Genomic DNA, 19,212 nt, shown 5'->3' with positions numbered 1-19,212 from the left:
TTTCACACTATTCTAATTGCCTGAGATTTTGATTTTTGGGTTTCCATAAGCAGTAAGCCATAATCATCAAAATTAGAACAAATGCTTGGAATATCTCACTTCGTATGTAATGAGTCTATATAATATATTAGATTACTTTTTTAAGTTGAATTACTGAAATAAATTAAGGTTTGCATGATATTCTCATTTTTTCAGTTTTACATGTACTATAAAATAATAAATATACATATAAAATTCCACAGCATAAAGATAAAGTTAACATTTTAGTTTTCTCTGTTCATGTCAAGTGAAGACGTCAACTCACATCAATTGAGTGCTGGCTGAGATGCACACACATTTAAACATATGACATGAAATGCTCTTATTCTTACTGAGAAGGCAGCAGTGTCATGTGGATCATATTATGAAGAAACTACTTGATATAAGTTCCTAAATGTATGATTTTTCGGAGTCAGTTGTTCCATCGTAACTCCCTCATCATATTCCCAACGTCTCTCTGTGTTGGTCTGTGGTTAGACTGATGTCCCTCAGCTGCTGATGTCCAAGATGGCTCAAAATTGTTCACCTCCCATTGGGCAGCTGAAGCAGAGATGCTGGCCTCATCCGTGTCCACCTCCTGGTCCATAGCTGTGGATAGTGTGTCCACTTCCCCAGTCCATAGCTTTGGATAGTGTGTCCACTTCCCCAGTCCATAGCTTTGGATGGTGTGTCCGCCTCCTGATCCATAGCTGTGGATGGTGTGTCCGTGATGCTGCGCTCAGTTTCCACTTTTTCTTAAATGTGTTGGCAGGAAGTCAGAAAGTTTACTTGATGATTAGGGTTCCTCCCCACCTCATCTCGGAAACTCCTCCTGGGGCTGCAACATTCTGCGGATGTGCAGCATTCCTGCTTTTTACGTTAACTTTGAAGTCTGACCTTTTTTTTACTTCATTTGGACCGTGATGGTATGATGTGATTTTCTGATCCAGCTACATTTGTGTGCCACAGATTGTTAGCGGCTTGCAGCAGTTTTGTTTGTTTGTGTATTTGTTTGTTTGTTTTTTTTGTTTTTTTTTCTTTTGTATTGGTGTTGGTTGCAGCTAATGGTTCCCACTTCACAGCTCCTTGATTGGAGACTGCAACATTAACAATGGATGATTGATCATCAAGCGCCAGGAGCTGGTGGGAAAATTCTCACTACACATCCTTACTTTATGAACACAATTTTGTGTATTGGAAAAGATCATTTCACGTTTTCTTTGGTGTTGTTTCTTTACCTGGCTCCTGGACTACTACACCTGCCTTGGAAAAGATATGCTGAATGTGGTTTCATGCTGTCTCACTGCTCGTAAGTCTTTCTCTAAGAATGAAGTCATCTGCATCAGAATTTGCATATGATGCATGTGATATTCAGGGTAATTTACTGGCAGATATATAAAATTATGTTCTTTTTTACTGGAAAACAAAATGCAAATAAGAGTTAGTGTGTTTAAATATTTACATTTCAATAAAATGTTTGTCTATACATAATGTGGTTCACCTTACTTCCCTTTCTATCATGTTAACAGACCAAAAAGAAAAACTGACCACTGTACCTGTAGTGAGACTTTTCAGGTTTTCACAGAAACTATAGTTCATGTGTGTGTATGGCTGTTCCCCATTGGTCTAATTGTGCCCTCTTATTTCATATGTAAATTGCCATGTTCATAATGTTTCGAATATGGACCCTAACATTTATTCAGCGTTAGCTTGTTAGTTTATCGGGCTATGTTTGTTCCGATTTTGCCCCTTCCCAACCAAGGACGGCAAACGCCCGATTATCTTGAGTCTTATAAGATTTTTCTGTACAGTTATCATTTGGTCTGAGGTGTGTTACGAGCAGATTTGTCCCGATAATAGGCTCCACATCGCCACACCTTCCTCACCTGCTCCCTGGTTCACTGCCTTCTGGACCAATCATTGCTGAAGCTGCTAGAGGTGGGCCGATTCCCTATTTAATCGATTCATCGCGCTGTGAAATGTGCCAATTCAGTTACGATTCATAAATGTTCAAAATCAATTATTTTTAATAATAACTAAATGACAGGAACACAGATGCAAAGTGTGGCCGGAACGTAAAAGTCACACATGCTGCCATAAAGTGTCCAGACAACAAAAAGTAAATAACAGTGATACAAAGAAAGCAGCAGCTAGCCTTGCAGCCACTGTCACTGATCTTTTCATCAGGTTTGACGGCGAGCGTTTGGAAACATTTTTGTTTTGTTGGACATGAGAGCGGACAAGGCCTGGACCTTATGTCAACACAATTTCTGAGCAATCAGTGGTGCTGAATTGATGGGTCATTTGCAGTTTTCTATGTTACACATGCATATTAAACAAGGGTAGCCGACAAAACATCTTTTGTTGCTCCTAACTATTGCTAACTGATTTTTCCTGTAGGTGACATACATTTCCTGCAGATAAATGCATGTACATTTCCTGTAGTAACCAAACATAGACATTTTCCAAATGTCTATGTTTGGTTACTTGAATTAATAAATACAGAATGGATATAAAATTATGAAGTAGCCACGCAGTGAAAAAAAACCCTGACAGTGTAAAAGACATACATTGAAAATAGTTTAATAATCGAATCGTAGCACCCCAATTTGTAATTGAATTGTGAAGTACCTAAGATGGCACACCCCTAGAAGCTGCTACAGTCCAGGGATAAAAGGGCACAGCATCTCCTCATTCAGTGGCAGCTATGTTCCTTTGTTAGACAGCTCGCCCACTTTTGTAGAGATGCTGCTTGTTAGATTGTGATCTGTAAAGTATTATATTGTGTCTGACTTCTTAAGTCTTGCTGAGCCTCTAAGGCTTTTTGCTTTTTTGAAAGATCATTGTGAATTGTTGTCTGAAGACTGGGCCAGGTTTAGATTTGATACCATGTCACAGCAGTTTTCTTTGTTAGGTTATTAGTTAACAGTGCTGCTTCCAGTTGTGTTTTGTTTGTACCCAGTGCAGTCAGCCAGGTTTTTTTTTTTCAGTTGTTTAATTAGAATGATTTCTTTCCATTTAGTCCATTTTATTTTGTTTCTTTAATTTAAGCAGCACCACCTGCCCATCCCTCCTGTTTGGTGTTGTTTGTGTAAATTCCACCTGCCACTTGCAACAATAAACTCCCTGATACTCCTCTTTACATCTGGGCATCTTATTTTATGTTACTTCCTTTATGCCTAGCAAGCTGGGTGGTACCACCGTGAGTGAGCAATCATTCAATGTCTCTTATACATGACCTTTATAGTGCTTTCATAGACATAAAAGGTGTCCATACCTGTGTGAGTTAATGCACCCCATCATCTGCCTTGATCAATTTTATTTCCATAAATAATTTTTTTTAAACAACTTGATTGTTAACCCACACAGTCTTTCACAGAATGCTAACACCTCTCATTGTTATCTTTGCAGCCTCTTTGGGATACTCCTTTTTTCTACACAATTTATATGATGCAAATGTACAATTTATGCATTTATCACATATCTTTGACAAAGAACATGGTAAATGGTTTTACCCTGTAAGGTGCCTTATAGGTCCATTTTTACCTGCTTTTTAAATAAATAAATAAATAAATAAATATTTTATCAACAGTATAGGTGGTTTTCATCGCAGTTAAGTATGACGGTGTTGTTTACAGCTCAAAAAACACAATTTGGTGGGGTGCACTACCCATTTAAAGATGTGTTTTAATCATTTGCAAATCAACATTTTTACAATTTACCCAAGGTCCTAATTTTTGGGGAATTTGCACAAGATTAGAAGGTGAATGTATGTATTATTTCCAGCTATTATTCTCCACCTGAGATTTGAGTTGGCTGATTGGCTTCCATTCTTGTCCAACAAGCTGAAGAGGCAGCGTTGTCCCGTAATGTTCCTGCTTCGCTTTTCGTCTCTGTTGAACGATTGTGCTGAAAATGTTCCCTGTAAAAGAAAATATAAAACACTGTGTAAGAATACAAATAAAACTTCACATAGTTCTTTTATTTCTCTCTGAATTTGCAAAAACCATGTCAACCTATTTATGGACACAAACAAGAGGAACTTACTTTACAAACAGCACTGATAATGAATTCCTCTCTGTTATAAATCCTGTGCCCAGTGATCATTAAAAACATGAGAACAAAACCTGAGCATACAGCAGACTTGTAATGTAAAGTGTCCCTTTAACAGAATCAGTGTTTACAAATGTCCAGGCTTTTGTCACACAACCCTAATAACCCTCTTGAGATGTATTTGTTTGTCATACCTAATGATAATCTATGCTGACAAGCTGTGTCCACCCCCATAACACCCAAGATGAATAAATTCTCCATATTTATGGAAAGGAGAGTTTAGAGCAAAGAGGAGCTCAGGTTGCTGCTAATGTAGTATCTCCTAACACAGGGCTAGTGTCCAGGATGCAGTGTAGGGATTAGACACAGCTTTGGGGCATTGTTCCCAGCACCCTTTATCTTCTCTTACAGTGTTCTGACAGAGTGTTAACTGAGCCTCCAAATGGCTACAGTACTTAGAGCTGTGCTGAGTTGCTAGTCATTTAAGAGTATATTAACCTCTAAATCCAATACTGGCGTCCGCAAGGAACCAAAAGATAAAGTGTCAGAAAGATGGCCTCTACCCAAAGCAAACCTTTACTTCAGACAGAAGCTGCAATTTCTTTTTAAATAGTACAATTCATGAGCAAAAACAGTAGTCAGCGCCTGGAGGGAAGACATTGCTGCTAACAGGGCTCCTGCAGTAATCAGCTTCCTACGGTGGGAAGTTATTTTGTTGCTCGATGTTACACTATAACAGCAGGGGTCGTTGCGCCATTTATTTCAGTGCAAACATCCTAAATCAAATGTTTGCTTGTTTTCGTTTCCTTTTTTCTCAGTGATGTTCCATGAAGCATTTCCAAACAGCAGGGAAACACATTCAGTTTGAGGATGATATCAGAGGCCTTGTGAGAAATTATACTCTGAGGATAATAAATACCACTTATTGAACTTGAAGCATTTCTCTGTCTTAACTTCACATTAAATATAAACATAAAACACACCTGTGGAAATGCACTCATCTGAGATTTCTATTACTAGCAGATTCAGATATCTTCCTTTTATGTGACCCATTCACCTAAATTGCTGAGTCTGCTTATTATCCAGCATTAATAACCCAGGTTGGGAAGAATTTCCCTGCTGAACTGTGCTCTGCTTATTCTCTGAGGAAGCCACCCCTCTGGAGTTCATCACAGAGCCATTCCAGCAGATAGCAGAGAGCAAGACGTGACCAGCTCGGCAGTCTTCATACGACTTTTTCCTGATGAGAAGCAGGCTCCCGCAAGGATGGGACAGCACCACGCAGACACCAGCACGACCAGCATTTAAACCCCCCCCTCCCCCACCCAAACAAAAAAAGTCTGAGAGAGGTGGCAATGTTGCGTTGAGGGACTTTTATGTTTTATGAGTTTTGTTATGTTTTTATGTTTTAGTATTGACCTTGTCTTTTGGAATTTCATATTTATCCGTTTTGTTCCAGGGGGACAGGTGGAGAAAGATTGCGTAAACTACTTCTGACTGTAGCCCAGACAGTGTTGTGCAAGTTCATACTTCTCGTGAACTTTTTCAAGGTTCAGTTTAAAATTAATAGTTCACATTCATATCTCACTATTTCATTTTTGAACAAGTTCAAAGTTCAGTTCATTTCAGTTTTTTAAAGTCAGAAATGAGACAGAAAGACTGAACTTGAAACAGAGAATAAACTATAGTGTTATGTCTTCCAATGAAATCATACCAGACCTTAAATTCTGTAACACATGTGCTACTGATCTCCTGTGATATATATCATTTTTGTCCAGCCAGTGAATTGTAATGCCCATAAATCCCTTGTTGACAGATGACCAGCAGTCTACAGGTTCAGTTCAGCCAGGGTATAAAAGGGAAGCTTTTTCTGTAGCAAAGTTAGCATTAAGATGCTCAGATAGCAAAAGCACTACAAGTTACATTTAGTCAATGACCATTTAGGGAATCGCAGACCATACTTACTATACAATAATGCTAAGCTTTGATATGAACGCTTGAATAGGAACTGATGACAATGACGTATCTGTTTTGTCTCATCCTGTAAAGTGTCTTGTTTAAAGATGGACATTTACGGTGCGTTTGATTTGTACTCGTAAGTCGGATTTTCAGAGTTCCCAGTCGGAAATGCAACAAGATTGCCCCTTAAAGTTGGAGATCTGACTCGGAAAGTCAGGGAAGACTTACTAGCTCTGACTTCACTCATCAAAGATGGTTGCTAATTCCCAGATCCGACTTCTGACCTCTGAGTCAAATCGAACGCACCGTTAATCCCACATCCAGCTGCATTTTCATTCCTTCTTCACTTTCTTAAGCTTATTGATTATTTGGGCTGCCGTTTGGGTAAACCCAGGCTGATCCCATGGGAGATGTCACAGATCATGAAGAACAACCACCACTTTTTTATTCCAGTTGAGAGCTGACTTTTCAGGTTCTGAACCAACTTTTTCTGAATGCACTAACCAGTTTAAAATTAGGTTTAAGAAATGACATGAAGCCCTGACAGAGTGAAAGTGGTAATGGTGTCTTCTCTCTTTCTTTGGGAAAGATTCATGCAGGACACTTTTTTTTTTTTTTTACCAGATCCTCATCGGTGAATCGATCTTATCATTTTCCATGTTTCTTGTTCATTTTCCTCTTGCTGTGTGAGTCCCATCTCTATGCTTCGTTTTTATTTATTTTTTTGGAACTGATCATCCTGCTTTCTGCCTTTCAATCCTGCATTTGGGGTCTCTTCTCCTATTGTATAACTTTCCAATGAAAAGATCAAAAATAAAACAAAAGGGGAAAAAAAGGACAAACACCTTAAACTATGACTGGAAAGCATGAGAAGCCATTAAAAAGGTACAGATAAATGAGTAAATGATGGGAAGAAAAACAGGAAATTTTTTAACAAAAGAAAATCAGGTCCACATTCTGGTAGAGTTAATTTATAAGGCTAACACACACACACGCACACACATACATACACCCAACAGGCATCGCCTTTTCTAATCCACTTTGAAGATGAGATTCACAAGCATTCAGAATTCAGTCCATATACTTCAAAGTCTGTAAGTGAATAACCATTTTGCTAATGTGGTGTGCTCTGAGGCCTAATTTCTTCTCATAAATGGTATTATAGTTGTGGAAATGGTCTGCAGGCTCATTTCTTTTCCACATGCTTGCTGGAGACATTTGGTAGACAAGTTGGAGTGTGGCAAGGCTGTACGAGCAGTGTGTAAGTGGCTTTGTTAGCAAAAATGTTATAAGAGGAACCAGGAGCATTAAGGGAGCTTTAAAAGTGGCACCAGGACCCCAAGCTTTATTTATACGTTCAATAAAGGAGAGTGTAAACAGAGGTCTTAATAAAGCAGGCTCCTGGCCATGATCACCTCCCTTTACGCTCCACTGTACAAGGAGAGCTTGTGCAATTTATATTACCTCAATAAAGTCAATGCTATGAGGGAGGATTGTGTGTCTGTATACGTCGACATGTGGATTGTGTGTGTGTGTATTTGCTTGTAGGTGTGAGAAACATGATACAAACCTCTGACTGTAAGCATTAAATAAGACTTTCCTCTGTACACACTTTGTACATTATCCCTTTTTCTCATTTTGTGGCACACCAATAATGAAAAGGGTGCTGCAAAATGCTGTTCATATCTTAAGTGTGGTGAAATTTTGATTAAGTGACTTAAAGATCAAAAGAGCTCTGAGGTTTTAACCCAGCTTGATCCTCTTTCAGACACCGCTGCTTTTCATTAATCTGACAGCAAATGACGCTGTCAGCATCATCTCTGACCGAGCTGTGACAATTTGCAGCTGCAATCAGAGTGGGTCAGAGTGGGTTAACTTCATAAATTATTAGCAGTTCAGAGGTATCAGACAGTTTCCCTTAACTTTTTCAAAAATAAATACAGCAACATACATAGAAAATATTTATTTACATGCCAGTTTGCCATTTAAACCCCCTAAAAAAATTGCACCTGGCAGATGTTCACAACTGAAAGCAGACATGCAACAAGGTGACTTCTATAATATGTAAGGTCATTTCTTTAATAGGATGGAAACTGTAGCTGTTAATTAGTCCAATCTACTAAATGGCTCTTTTTTTCCAAGTGGAAATATGACATTTTTATTAGCCTGAACCAATTTTTTAAACAGATAAATGAAGACAATTAGGATTTTGCAAATAAAATCATGATTATCTCTAACTGACTGAATTCCATCAGTATAACAGATCTATGAAGAAATGAATGTTTTATCTCTAGTGTCTAGCCATACTTAAAAGGAATCAATAGTAGTCCAAAGGAGTTCTTAACCTATGGACTGGGACATTAAAAGAAGCAACAATGAAACCAACAAATATCTGTATTGTATATGGTTTTCGTTTTTAATTACTTTAAAAATATCTGTAATTTATGTATACTACCTTGTGTTGTGCAATGATGAATAAAGTGAAATTTAAGATAATTTATAAACTTCTATAAAAGGAAGAAAAAACATTTTTATACAGTTATAAATGCTTCTCTCAAACCTTAAGAGAACTAACTGGCAGTGATGCTAAACACCATGTTAGTGTGTTTGTAACGTGTGTAGGATGCTTTATTTGTGGCAGGCAAATTATTTCTTCAGGTGGAATTATCAAAACTTTTGAAATGGCTTTTTATCTTTAGATCTTGCTGCAGGCAAAGAACTTTTTCCAAAACTAGTTAATTAGAGGAAATATCTGATTCAAAGCATCATTCATAAGCATTCATCAGCTGCATTAAAACCACAATTAATAAATAATCAGGAGACGGTATTTTAGTGATCTACATGTTCAGATATGCTTGGGTTAAAGTTTGGCTGAAATACAAACTCATTTTAGACTCAATTTAAATACGTAGATAAGGACAACTACAACAGCACATCAATAACTACATTTGATTGACCTTTTACTTAAATATCAAACAGTTTAAAAGTTAATATATAGTCACGTGGCTGTCTAGCTGACTTAATGGAAATTTGACAGTTTCCTGATTGTATCTTACAGTGAAACATTTCCCAGGTTTTATCAGCATTCCCTAATGAATTCCTCTCCAGAGATGCTGGTCCCATGCAGGGAACAGATGACCTCCCTCTGCTCTCTACAGATCTCCAGACACCCTTTGTTTTGCAAGCCCTGCTCTTCTCATTCTTTCTCAATCTCTTCCCCCAAAACAAAATCAACAATTGTTGGACATTACTGAATCCCAGAGCCTACTTTGTCACTACCTACCATGACTTTCCTTGACAGGCAACCACGTAATAAAGAATTCAGAGTAATCTTGTCTTTTGAAACACAAATGACATGCTGTTCTTTTCATCTGCACACTTGATGAGGCCATGCCCCCAACTCGTGTACAGCTCCTCTCTGAGATGGGATACAGGCTTCACATCAATAAAGAATACACCACATGACATTTAGTCTCATGACTGGCACAAGAAATTCTTATAAGGACACATTGCAAAGTCACTTTGACAGAAAGTCTCTTCAGTACTGACTTAAAATAAAAAAAACACCGCAGAGACACTTTGACAAGTAAAATTATTAATTCTACTGAAGTAATTGTGAATGCTCCAGTTATTGTTTTAAACACATGGAAAGTGATGGTCAATAACTAAGAAAATAAAGTTACATGTAACCTGATACTACTGAGCTGCTTCTTGTTATGTTTTAAATTAATTGTAATGAGAAACTCATGCACACATATAGTTGAACTTTTCCCCAAAGTAATTAATCAAGTCACAGCTACAGTATGAAATGAAAGTGCTGACTTTTCATTTTTAATTTGCATTTACATCCACTTTGGGGGACGTATTTAGGAAGTAAACCTCTTCCTTATCTAACAGTTTTTTCAATTGAGATGATCTTTAAGTGAAACAGGTCATCCTTTGCTGCACAAAACAATGGAAATACATCAAAGAGACAAAAAAAGAGCGAAAACATTAGAAGTGGTGTGAGCCTGGTGCTTAGAGATGTTCTGAAAAAAATCGTACCCAGGTGAGCTTGACTGTATATAAAGGCCTAGACATCAATGGAAAACAACGGTGGACAGAAACACCATCACAACCTTCAGCCAAGTGAAGAACACTCTGCAGGAGGCAGATGGATCATTCAAGTCTATACAGACAGGCCTTTGAAGAGCCTACAGAGAGTCCATCACAAAGCCCAAATCATTCATAAATCTCAAAAAAGACAGTCCAGATTAGTCTGATGAGACCTTGTTGTACAATGACAAAGTTCAGCCTCTGCCAGGTACAGATGGACAATGACTTAACACATAACACAAAACCCAGAACACAAAGAAGGAAAAAGAGTGAAACTTAAAGAACTTAAAGGCAAAACTAAAGGTGTTGAACACATGCAAACAACTTAAGACAGCAAAAGCTAAAGTCTGCCAAGACAACACAATGGAGGAAACCAATTCTTTGTCCATGGATTATAAACTTCAGACTTCTTTTACAGCAAGGAATTCTATTTTTTCTTTCTTTTCTTTTCTTTTTTTTTTTTTTTTTACAAATTTATGTGTATTTTATGTTCGATTATCTGACCAAGCAAGTCTCTAAAAGATTATAAATAAAAGAACAATAATTCCTAAAACCAACAAAAAATGAACACCCTCAAATTAAACATGAACATGTGAACTTTAGGCTTGAATTCAATCTTTATCATGACTGTGTTTAGGAAAACACACAAAATGACAAAAAACCCTGCCATTATGCAAATTAAGTTTTAGATATATAATCAGAGTAACAGAGACCTGAACATGCTGCATTGCTGAAGTTGATCATCAAATGTGACGCCGCAGTAACCGAGTAATATATATATATATATATATATATATATTGGCCTGCCTTAAAACAAGAACTTTTTCAAAACATAAAAAAATCATTATAAAATAATAAAATAAAAAATGTCACTCCAGTTCTATATGGAAGTGTGTTTTTGATAAAGCAGATCTTCTCACATAGTCAACTTGCATCTACAGTCTTGGGATGTCATTCAGCAAAGCCTTTGAAACAGAGATCAGTGCGGGCATCAGTCCATGGAAAAAATCTTGAATGATGTTTATGGCTATTGTTCATATATAAATGGTAAATTGGCAAGCATATCACGAACTCAATTTATCCCCAATCAGAGTGGGCAAATGATGCTAATTCAAACAGAATGGTGATTGGGAAGAGAATGATAAATGACGCGGTGAAAGGATCCATCAAGCAGCCATTCTGTCATAAATGACCTTGGAGGGAAAAGCAATGAACTTTTCTGATTTTCTCTATCTCTTGTCTTCTCTGCCATTTCCCTATTTCTTAATCAATTATTATCATTACTGATTATCTGCTGTTTACTTGTGGACTCTTTAATAATCATTAACTGAATACTTGGTTGAAAATAAACAGTAAAGGCAACAAATTCCTGTATTTAAAGGCTGGATAATTAGGATTTTTTTCCTGAAAAAATTATTTAAAATGTTCTCATTTGCTGCAAGGGATAAAAGGAAGCTTCCCTATAAACAATCTGTCTCCTACATCAACAATATCTTTGTCAAGTTTTCTCCTTCGAAATAAGAGTTCCGTGCAGGAATAACTTCGGTGCACTGCGCTGCTCTTTCCAACTTCCTGGTACCTTATCCAATCATATGCGACTCCCTACGGTTGCCTAACAACAACAAAATGTAGGCAAAAGAGCAGTAGTGTGCAGGTATGGAAGCTACTAAAAGAAGTGGACCAGAAATAGTTTCAGAGAAATCTAAAAAGCCTCTGCATCCTGCTAAAAAAGCAAACAACCAAAAACAGAATAAAACAAAGATCAGTATTGGAGAATCTTTTGAAAGGTGGAGAAGTCTGAGCTGGCAAAGTTTCTCCTCGACAGGTAAGCACCGGAATTTTGCTTAAATTAGCCGAAAAGTTTATTTTGATTTACAAAGATCTTAGTCTAATTTATTTCTCTGCACTCATAAAATTAATGTGTGTGACTGTATGGATGTATTAGTGGAGTAAATTGGTGGCCTGTTAGTTTACAACAACAAATGAAATGATTGAATGCATTTGTTGATTAATGTAGCGGTTTTTTTTACACTATATTTTATGCTAACGTAAATTAGCGCTAGCATTGCAAAGCATAGCAACTTACTGTGTGTGTGAATCATCTTGATGTTTGCTGGCGCTATGTTCTCCGTCCTTCATAGACTGTATAAAAGAACCGTCCGCTCACAAACCGGCAACCTACGTGAAACTCTCCGAGGGGGAGGGGGGAAGAACGCTCTCCGTGTTTTTCTCTTTCGACCGTAGTTCTGATTTGAAACGCTAGGTGTCAATGCTACTTATTTTGCCTTTAAAACAATGAGGACCTAACAGGATATCGACTACCCTTTTGACTTCACCTTGTTTCTGTAATTTGCTCCCATAACCTAAATTGAGGATTTACAGGGATATCAGAGCAAAGGTGAAAAGTCCTTGGTAATCTTGGCTTGACTCCAGCATAAACATCTGACCCAGCTGGGTGACATATCAACAAGAAGCACGGAAACCTTCAGGTGACGCCATACTAAAAGGAATCTACACATACTGTTAATAACCCCTCGTTAAGTTAAATCTCATATGGTAGCAGTTTGTCAGCAATAAAAGATGTTAATGGATGTATTTATGGGTATATAACTTTGGTTGGTAATATTTAGGGGTATAATGAAACCATTTTAAACTGAGCTCCCTCTACTGGTAAACAGCTCTTTTGTGCTAGTACATAACTACTCTATGGGAAATAAATGCTCCTGAGGCATAAGTTCCCCTTGCCTCAGCAGGAGGTTAACGCTGTCCGAGATGCTAGTACCATTATGCTCCTGGCAGGCAGTGAGACACCATTACGCCACCCCCCTCATGGTTTGTGCTCATTGACTGCCTTGAACCCTGTAAGCCTCCATGGAGTAGCGAAGGTCAGAGTCAGAAAACCTCTAGAGCAGAGCTGTGCAAAAGCTCATTACATGGTTCCTAGGACGGATTTCATTTACAGCTTGTTGGAACTCTTCTGTCATGGGAAGCACATGTCTGGCACACAATGAAAGCCCCGTCGTAAAGTCTCACAGCTCAAGCATTATAACAACAAAGACTGAAAAGAGTGTTTGTAAAATCTGAAGTTTAACACATGTACACAGCTGTTAAATTACAGTACATGTTGCACATGTATTTCAATGCCCAGGTCTGCATTCACCTATAATACAATACTTTTGATTGTTATCAGTTCTTTTAATTTAAATAATTTGCTTGATGTAAAAAATGTGAAAAAAGAAAGCACGCTAGTAGTGCCACATAAGGGATGAAGACACACTTGACCAAATGCTTGCAACACTTGACAGAAACAGCAACATTCAATGCCTGGATGACCTGCTCCAACAAATGGACTTTTACTCTCTCTCTCTCTCTCTCTCTCTCTATACACACACACACACACACACACACACACACACACACACACACACACACACACACACACACACACATATATATATATATATATATATTTTTTTTTTTTTTTTTTTTTTTTTTCCCCAGTTTGCAATATTACAGAAGTCCAACTTGTTTTGTATTTTTCTGGTAACCAGGGTGACAACTCAGTCCATAAAATTGTTCACCCAAAAAGAGAAAACAATGAGGACACAATCACCATTCTAAAAGGCATGCTTGTGATCTGTGTTCATAACAATAATCGCGTACACACCATGCTAAAGTGAGTTCATGCTCAGGTTGACGTCTTCTTAGTTTTGACTGGTCTTTGTTGTTACTGTTACTGTAGTGGATTGTTGCTTGTAGGTATAAGATTTCGCTGTATAGGTACAGTTCATTTTATGTAATGTGCATACAGGAAGTGGTAATGATCTTGCCAGTGATTGAGAAAGTTTAACCATTTACTTTTAATTCTGGTTCTTCACTTACCGCATTACAACTAGCACCAGAAGTTATAACAGCCATTGTCTCTGATTGTTATAACAACCCCTGGCCAATTTATTACTCCAGCTATTATAATTACAACTGAAACTGCTCTCAGGAGAATTAATTACAACAACTAAGTTTTACGTCAGCTACTACGATGACAGCTCCTGTAACTCTTTGTATAGGTAATAATTCTTCACTGCCACTAAGTGGACCTACTGGAATAGAGTGTGTAACATGAAACTTTTGATTCAAAGATGATGAAATATCATAACCACGGCTAAAATTTTAACTTTATCAGCAAGTGAGTGCTTAACAGTAGCACAGCAGGAGGGAGCAGTGCATTCTTGTCACAACTCTGTGCTCATTGGAGCATGTTGCTACACAAACAGCAGAAATTCTCGCACATGAGAGTGTTTGATTGCAGATACAGCACCATTTATTGTGTCTGAATCACACATTTCTTTTAAGACCAGGAGAAACTTATCTATGCATTCATCTCCAGTAGACTGGATAACTGTAATGGTCTTTTAACTGGGCTTTCTGTAAACATCTGCAGCTCATCCAGATGCTGCTGTTTTAACCAGGACTAAGAGATCTGAACACATCACACCAGTTTTGAAATCTTTACACTGGCTTCTAGTGAGTCACAAGATAGACTTTAAAAAACTCTGATCATTTAAAATCTCAGAGCATTTTAGGCCTAGATTACATCTGTGATATGCTCAGAGAATATAAACCAACCAGAGCTCTAAAGATCAAGGTCAACTAGTCCAGACCAGAGTCCAGACTAAACATGAAGAAATAGCATTTAGCTGTTATGTTGCAAAGAGGTGGAACAAACTGCCAGTGGAGATTAGATTTTCACCAAATGTAGAAATCTATGTTAAAAACATTTCTTTTCTCATGAACTTATCTAGCTTTTAATAATTTTAATTTAATTAATGATTTTATTCTGATTTTATTTAGCTTTTTGCTATTTATTGCTGCCTTTAACTACTTTTTAATGTTTTCATTGCACCATCTGTAATGCTTTTAATATTTTATGTAAAGCACTTTGAATGAAAATGTGCTAAACAAGTAAATTTGCCTTGCCTTGCAAGGGCAAGTAAAGGGCTACTAAAATGTCATATTAATACCAATTCCCTGACTTTGTCATTGTTTGCAACAATCATTGACAGTGTTACCAATATTTAAGGTTTTCTAAAGGTTTCACACAGAGGTTTCAAAGCAGAAATAGATCATACTGACTTTCTCCAGCTTTGCAAACAATGTTATGGTTGTGAAAATTATTTACTGTCAATTTATTATTTATTGTGTTCCAATTATGAATTTATGTTCCCTGCTTAATTTGTGCCCATGAATCTAACGGGTTTTTCTATTACATTTCCCGGATGGCAGAAAAAAATGGGAGGATTTACTGATTTATTTTACCATCACTGTAACTTCAGTCACTCCTGCTGCTCAAATTAAAATAGTTTAAAGACATTTAAAATACTAATATAAGAAATAACTCCTATTTTCAGTCTGTATTTGAAAATCTGAAAAAAATCAACCCAAACTTTTAACAAGGTTGGAATGGTCAAGGTTGTACTTGAAGCTTTCTCAGCTATTGATGTTCTGCTTGCTCTGCCTCACTTAAAAAATACATCACAGGTTTGCCTCAGAAACAAAAGTCTGAAAGACACAGACCTGCAGCTGGCAGCAACAGACCTTTGTTGGGGCCAATTTGTTTGAGATTTATGCAGGTAGGATTTGACCTGTCTTGTTCTCGATAATGCGTGTACCCATTAGGAAAAATATTGCAGTGTGGTCTTTACCATGGCAGAATAGCTAAGTGTGGATACTAAATGCAAGGCAGGAGGATAACATTATCTGGAGCTTAGAGATGAAATCTTGTGATTTAAATCTCAGTGGAAAACAATGACTGCAAGTTCAGATGGTATTTACTCAAAGTGGGGCATGTTTCCTTCTATATTCATGTAGAACTGCAAGTCCTTGTTCTTTTCCACAGTATAAACTAATATTATATAGATATTTGTATCATGTGCTATCTATTTTCTATTCTGGCTAGAGGGAGACACTAACAGTCAAAAGCAAATTTCATTTGTAAACATACTTGGCCAATAAAACCTAATTCTGATTCTGCTGAGTGTCATTTACATCTCATTGGTAAAACGATGTACTGAGCGCTGTCTAAATGATTTGGAATAACTTTAAACAAAATGTAAAAAGTATATCCTGAAGGTCTTTTTTTTTTAATCCAGTAACAATTATAGTCGTTAAAGCTAACATCAATAGAACCAATACAAAACATATTAGCTGCTTAGCACTAATCCTGCCCTGCCATAGGAACATAGCAGAACTGAACAAATATCTTTAGTAATGACTCTAGCTCAATACTGGCCTAATATACAACTTTAAAAACCAGTAGTTGACACTGTTATGGGTAACCCCAGTAAGGCATGTACAGTAACCCCAAGTAGATTACACACAGGGTTGAAAGGATATTAAGTTTTTGTTTTGTTTTTTTTTTCATCAGGCTGCCATATGGAACTGTATAGCTTAAATAGTGTTGTCTAGTATTGTGCACCATCGCATATATCAATGTTAGCACTAGTGTTTGGACTAGCCCTAGTTAGCACTAGCACCATTGCATTAACATGTGGAACCAAAGTTAGCTACTAGCTATACGAGCGAAGTCTTCTTAGCTTCCTGTGTAGCGTATGTTGCCATGTCTGTTCTCTTATCTTTCATTTTCATACAGTTTCCAGTTGCACAAAAGGGACAAAAAAGCATTTTAATGTCCACAGTGTCCTGAATCTATCTGTCGACTTAGCGTAACCATCTTTGCTTATATTGATTGTTATGGTGTTGGTTATTTCAATGCACTGAATGCTTTTTTGTCAAAGGCAGAACCCCTAGCAAACATGCTCATGAGACATCTGATCTGAGTGTCCTCCAGCGTTTTCAGTTCTACTTAAAGGATGCTAATCTTAGTTTCATACCTTCTTGGTACTCCAAAGCATGATTGTGGTAAAGGTGCTGCAGCAAACTGCTCACGTCATTACAAATGTTGCGCAGCAGCATTTACAGTAAATGGTTATTTAGTCTATGTCCAAAACAGTTTCCAATTGCACCACATTCTGAACACTGTTTAGATTATTAAAATCGTATTGGAGGTATAAGACAAGTGCTTATTTTAACAAAAAAATGTATGAACCAATATACTGTTCAGCACTATATATGTACATATATAGTGTAACAAATAATATGCTAGTATGCAAGTTTACTAAATGTGGCTCAAACTTCCCTAACAGGACTCTTGGTATCTCAAAATAGGCCCCTTAATGTTATCTAATTTCTTAAATATAACATATTCGAACATTAATTTTAAATGTAAGCTATTCTTATAAAACAGTATTTAGAATGGGTATGGTACAACTATGTGTCTAAAAATATCTCCTGTGAAAAATATTTGTTTGGCTTTTCTATCTTGTATTCCCAGAATGTTCTTAGATGTTACATTTGATAATAAAGTAAGAAATCTTGTTCTGTACGTTACACCATTGCAACGCTACATTTTAAGCAGTGGAGTGACTGCTAATTGACACAAAGGTGTTGCATTGAGTGATTCCCCTTTATTCTAAAGAAATATTTATATCATGATGGGAGGGAGTCGTCTTTTTCACTGTTACAATAACCCCCATCCATCAAATGATTTGCAGATGAAACTTAAACTAATCCACACAAGAAATATCTGAGGAAACTGAACCCTCTGAGCGGATGAGAGGGAAGATGCTGTGGGAGAAGCATGCTGAGCTAAACTATGACCTGTTAGGGTGTGAACGTCCAAAGAGAAAGTCCAGAGCCAGAATCAGGTTTCAGCTTGTGTTCCAAACTTGGAAAAAATTAAAGCAAAATATGAGGAGTCAAGCCAGTACAGTTCAGCTATTTCCCCTTCTCATATATGGAAAAGTAACCGGTTGATCAGTCTGTCTTGATGCACAACCATACATCGTTTCTGCTCACCAGCCTCTTGCATATTCAATATCCTGAATAAGTCATCTGGAAGATATGAGTCCAATCATACTGAAAAGATTTTAAACACCTTTGATTTGAGACGACTCGCATCACGATGATAGTGTCTCTTTGGGGGAGGACACTGTTGGCTACAGGAATGTTTTACAACAGTCCAAAAATATATTCACAGCTCACTTTTCATTTGTCTGAGAGTGCGGCAGGCAAGCTGCACGCAGCGCTGGGGGCAGAGACAGTCATGCTGGCTGAAGCAATACAGCTGGCTTGTAAATACAAGCTGACACTGAGTGTGTCAACCACGGGAGGGAATCATTCACAAGCAATCTCAGGCTAGGACAGAAGTAAGACAGACAGGGAGGAAAACCAACAGGAAAGCTCAAGGAGACATGAAATATGTATGCAAACAAGACATTTTGTTAAGCTGAACAGCTCCATCGTTTTTCAGCAGTCTTTGGTTGGATTAAGTGTGAAGACAAAGTGGTGATGCATACAAAACAGCGCCAACTATTTCTATTTGCTCTACTTGCTTTTGCAGCATTCGGCAACTATTTAGTTTTTTGTTATTGGAAAATTTTAACTTTGAACTTTTTATATTTGAGGCTCATCTTAAAAGTGATTTTATTTTTCGGTTTTTTTAATAAATCAACAAAAATGATCCAAGAAAGGCAACTTTTTAAAGCAATATTAAAATTTATTTAAAAAGGAGATTGGAAATGTCTTAATAATAAATATATTACCCTCAAGTCGTTCTAGGAATAATCCAACATGCTATTGTAGCTTCTTCTATTGTATTTTAACCACATAAATACATTTGGAGTCAGAATACACCTAAGCTTTACCAGATAAGCAGTGTTGGTGAAGGTCTTCTGGATTTAGGTCCTGATTCCTGTTGAAATGCAAACCTTTATCACAGCTTGTGATACAGGAAAAGGTTTAATTCAGCATTAATCTACTTCAACTTTTTCCCTCTAAACTGACGGGTTTTCCAGCCCCATATAATGATGCTGCCAACACCGTGTTTGACAGTCTAGATGGGGTTAATCCAAAGATCATTGGTAATTGTGGTTTAATAGCCCAGAAAATTAGATTGTGGTGCTCTGAGTAGGCCTGTCACGATAACAAATTTAGCTGTACGATAAATTTTCTCAGAAATTATCGCGATAAACG

General features: G+C 37.2%; 1 protein-coding gene across 1 annotated transcript in view; it reads right to left on the bottom strand.

The window, feature by feature from the left end:
* LOC121632515 (disintegrin and metalloproteinase domain-containing protein 12-like) overlaps nt 1–19,212 on the bottom strand; it is a 93,801-nt gene that overhangs the window by 71,418 nt on the left and 3,171 nt on the right. Inside the window, exon 2 of the mRNA XM_041974090.1 lies at nt 3,819–3,940. Within this exon, the coding sequence (XP_041830024.1) occupies nt 3,819–3,940 (122 nt within the window). The remainder of the gene's footprint in view (nt 1–3,818; nt 3,941–19,212) is intronic.

Source organism: Melanotaenia boesemani, chromosome 21 (assembly GCF_017639745.1).
Source record: "Melanotaenia boesemani isolate fMelBoe1 chromosome 21, fMelBoe1.pri, whole genome shotgun sequence".
NCBI lineage: Eukaryota > Metazoa > Chordata > Actinopteri > Atheriniformes > Melanotaeniidae > Melanotaenia > Melanotaenia boesemani.
Note: the sequence above shows the minus strand (reverse complement) of the source record. Positions and strands in the feature narration are given on the sequence as shown.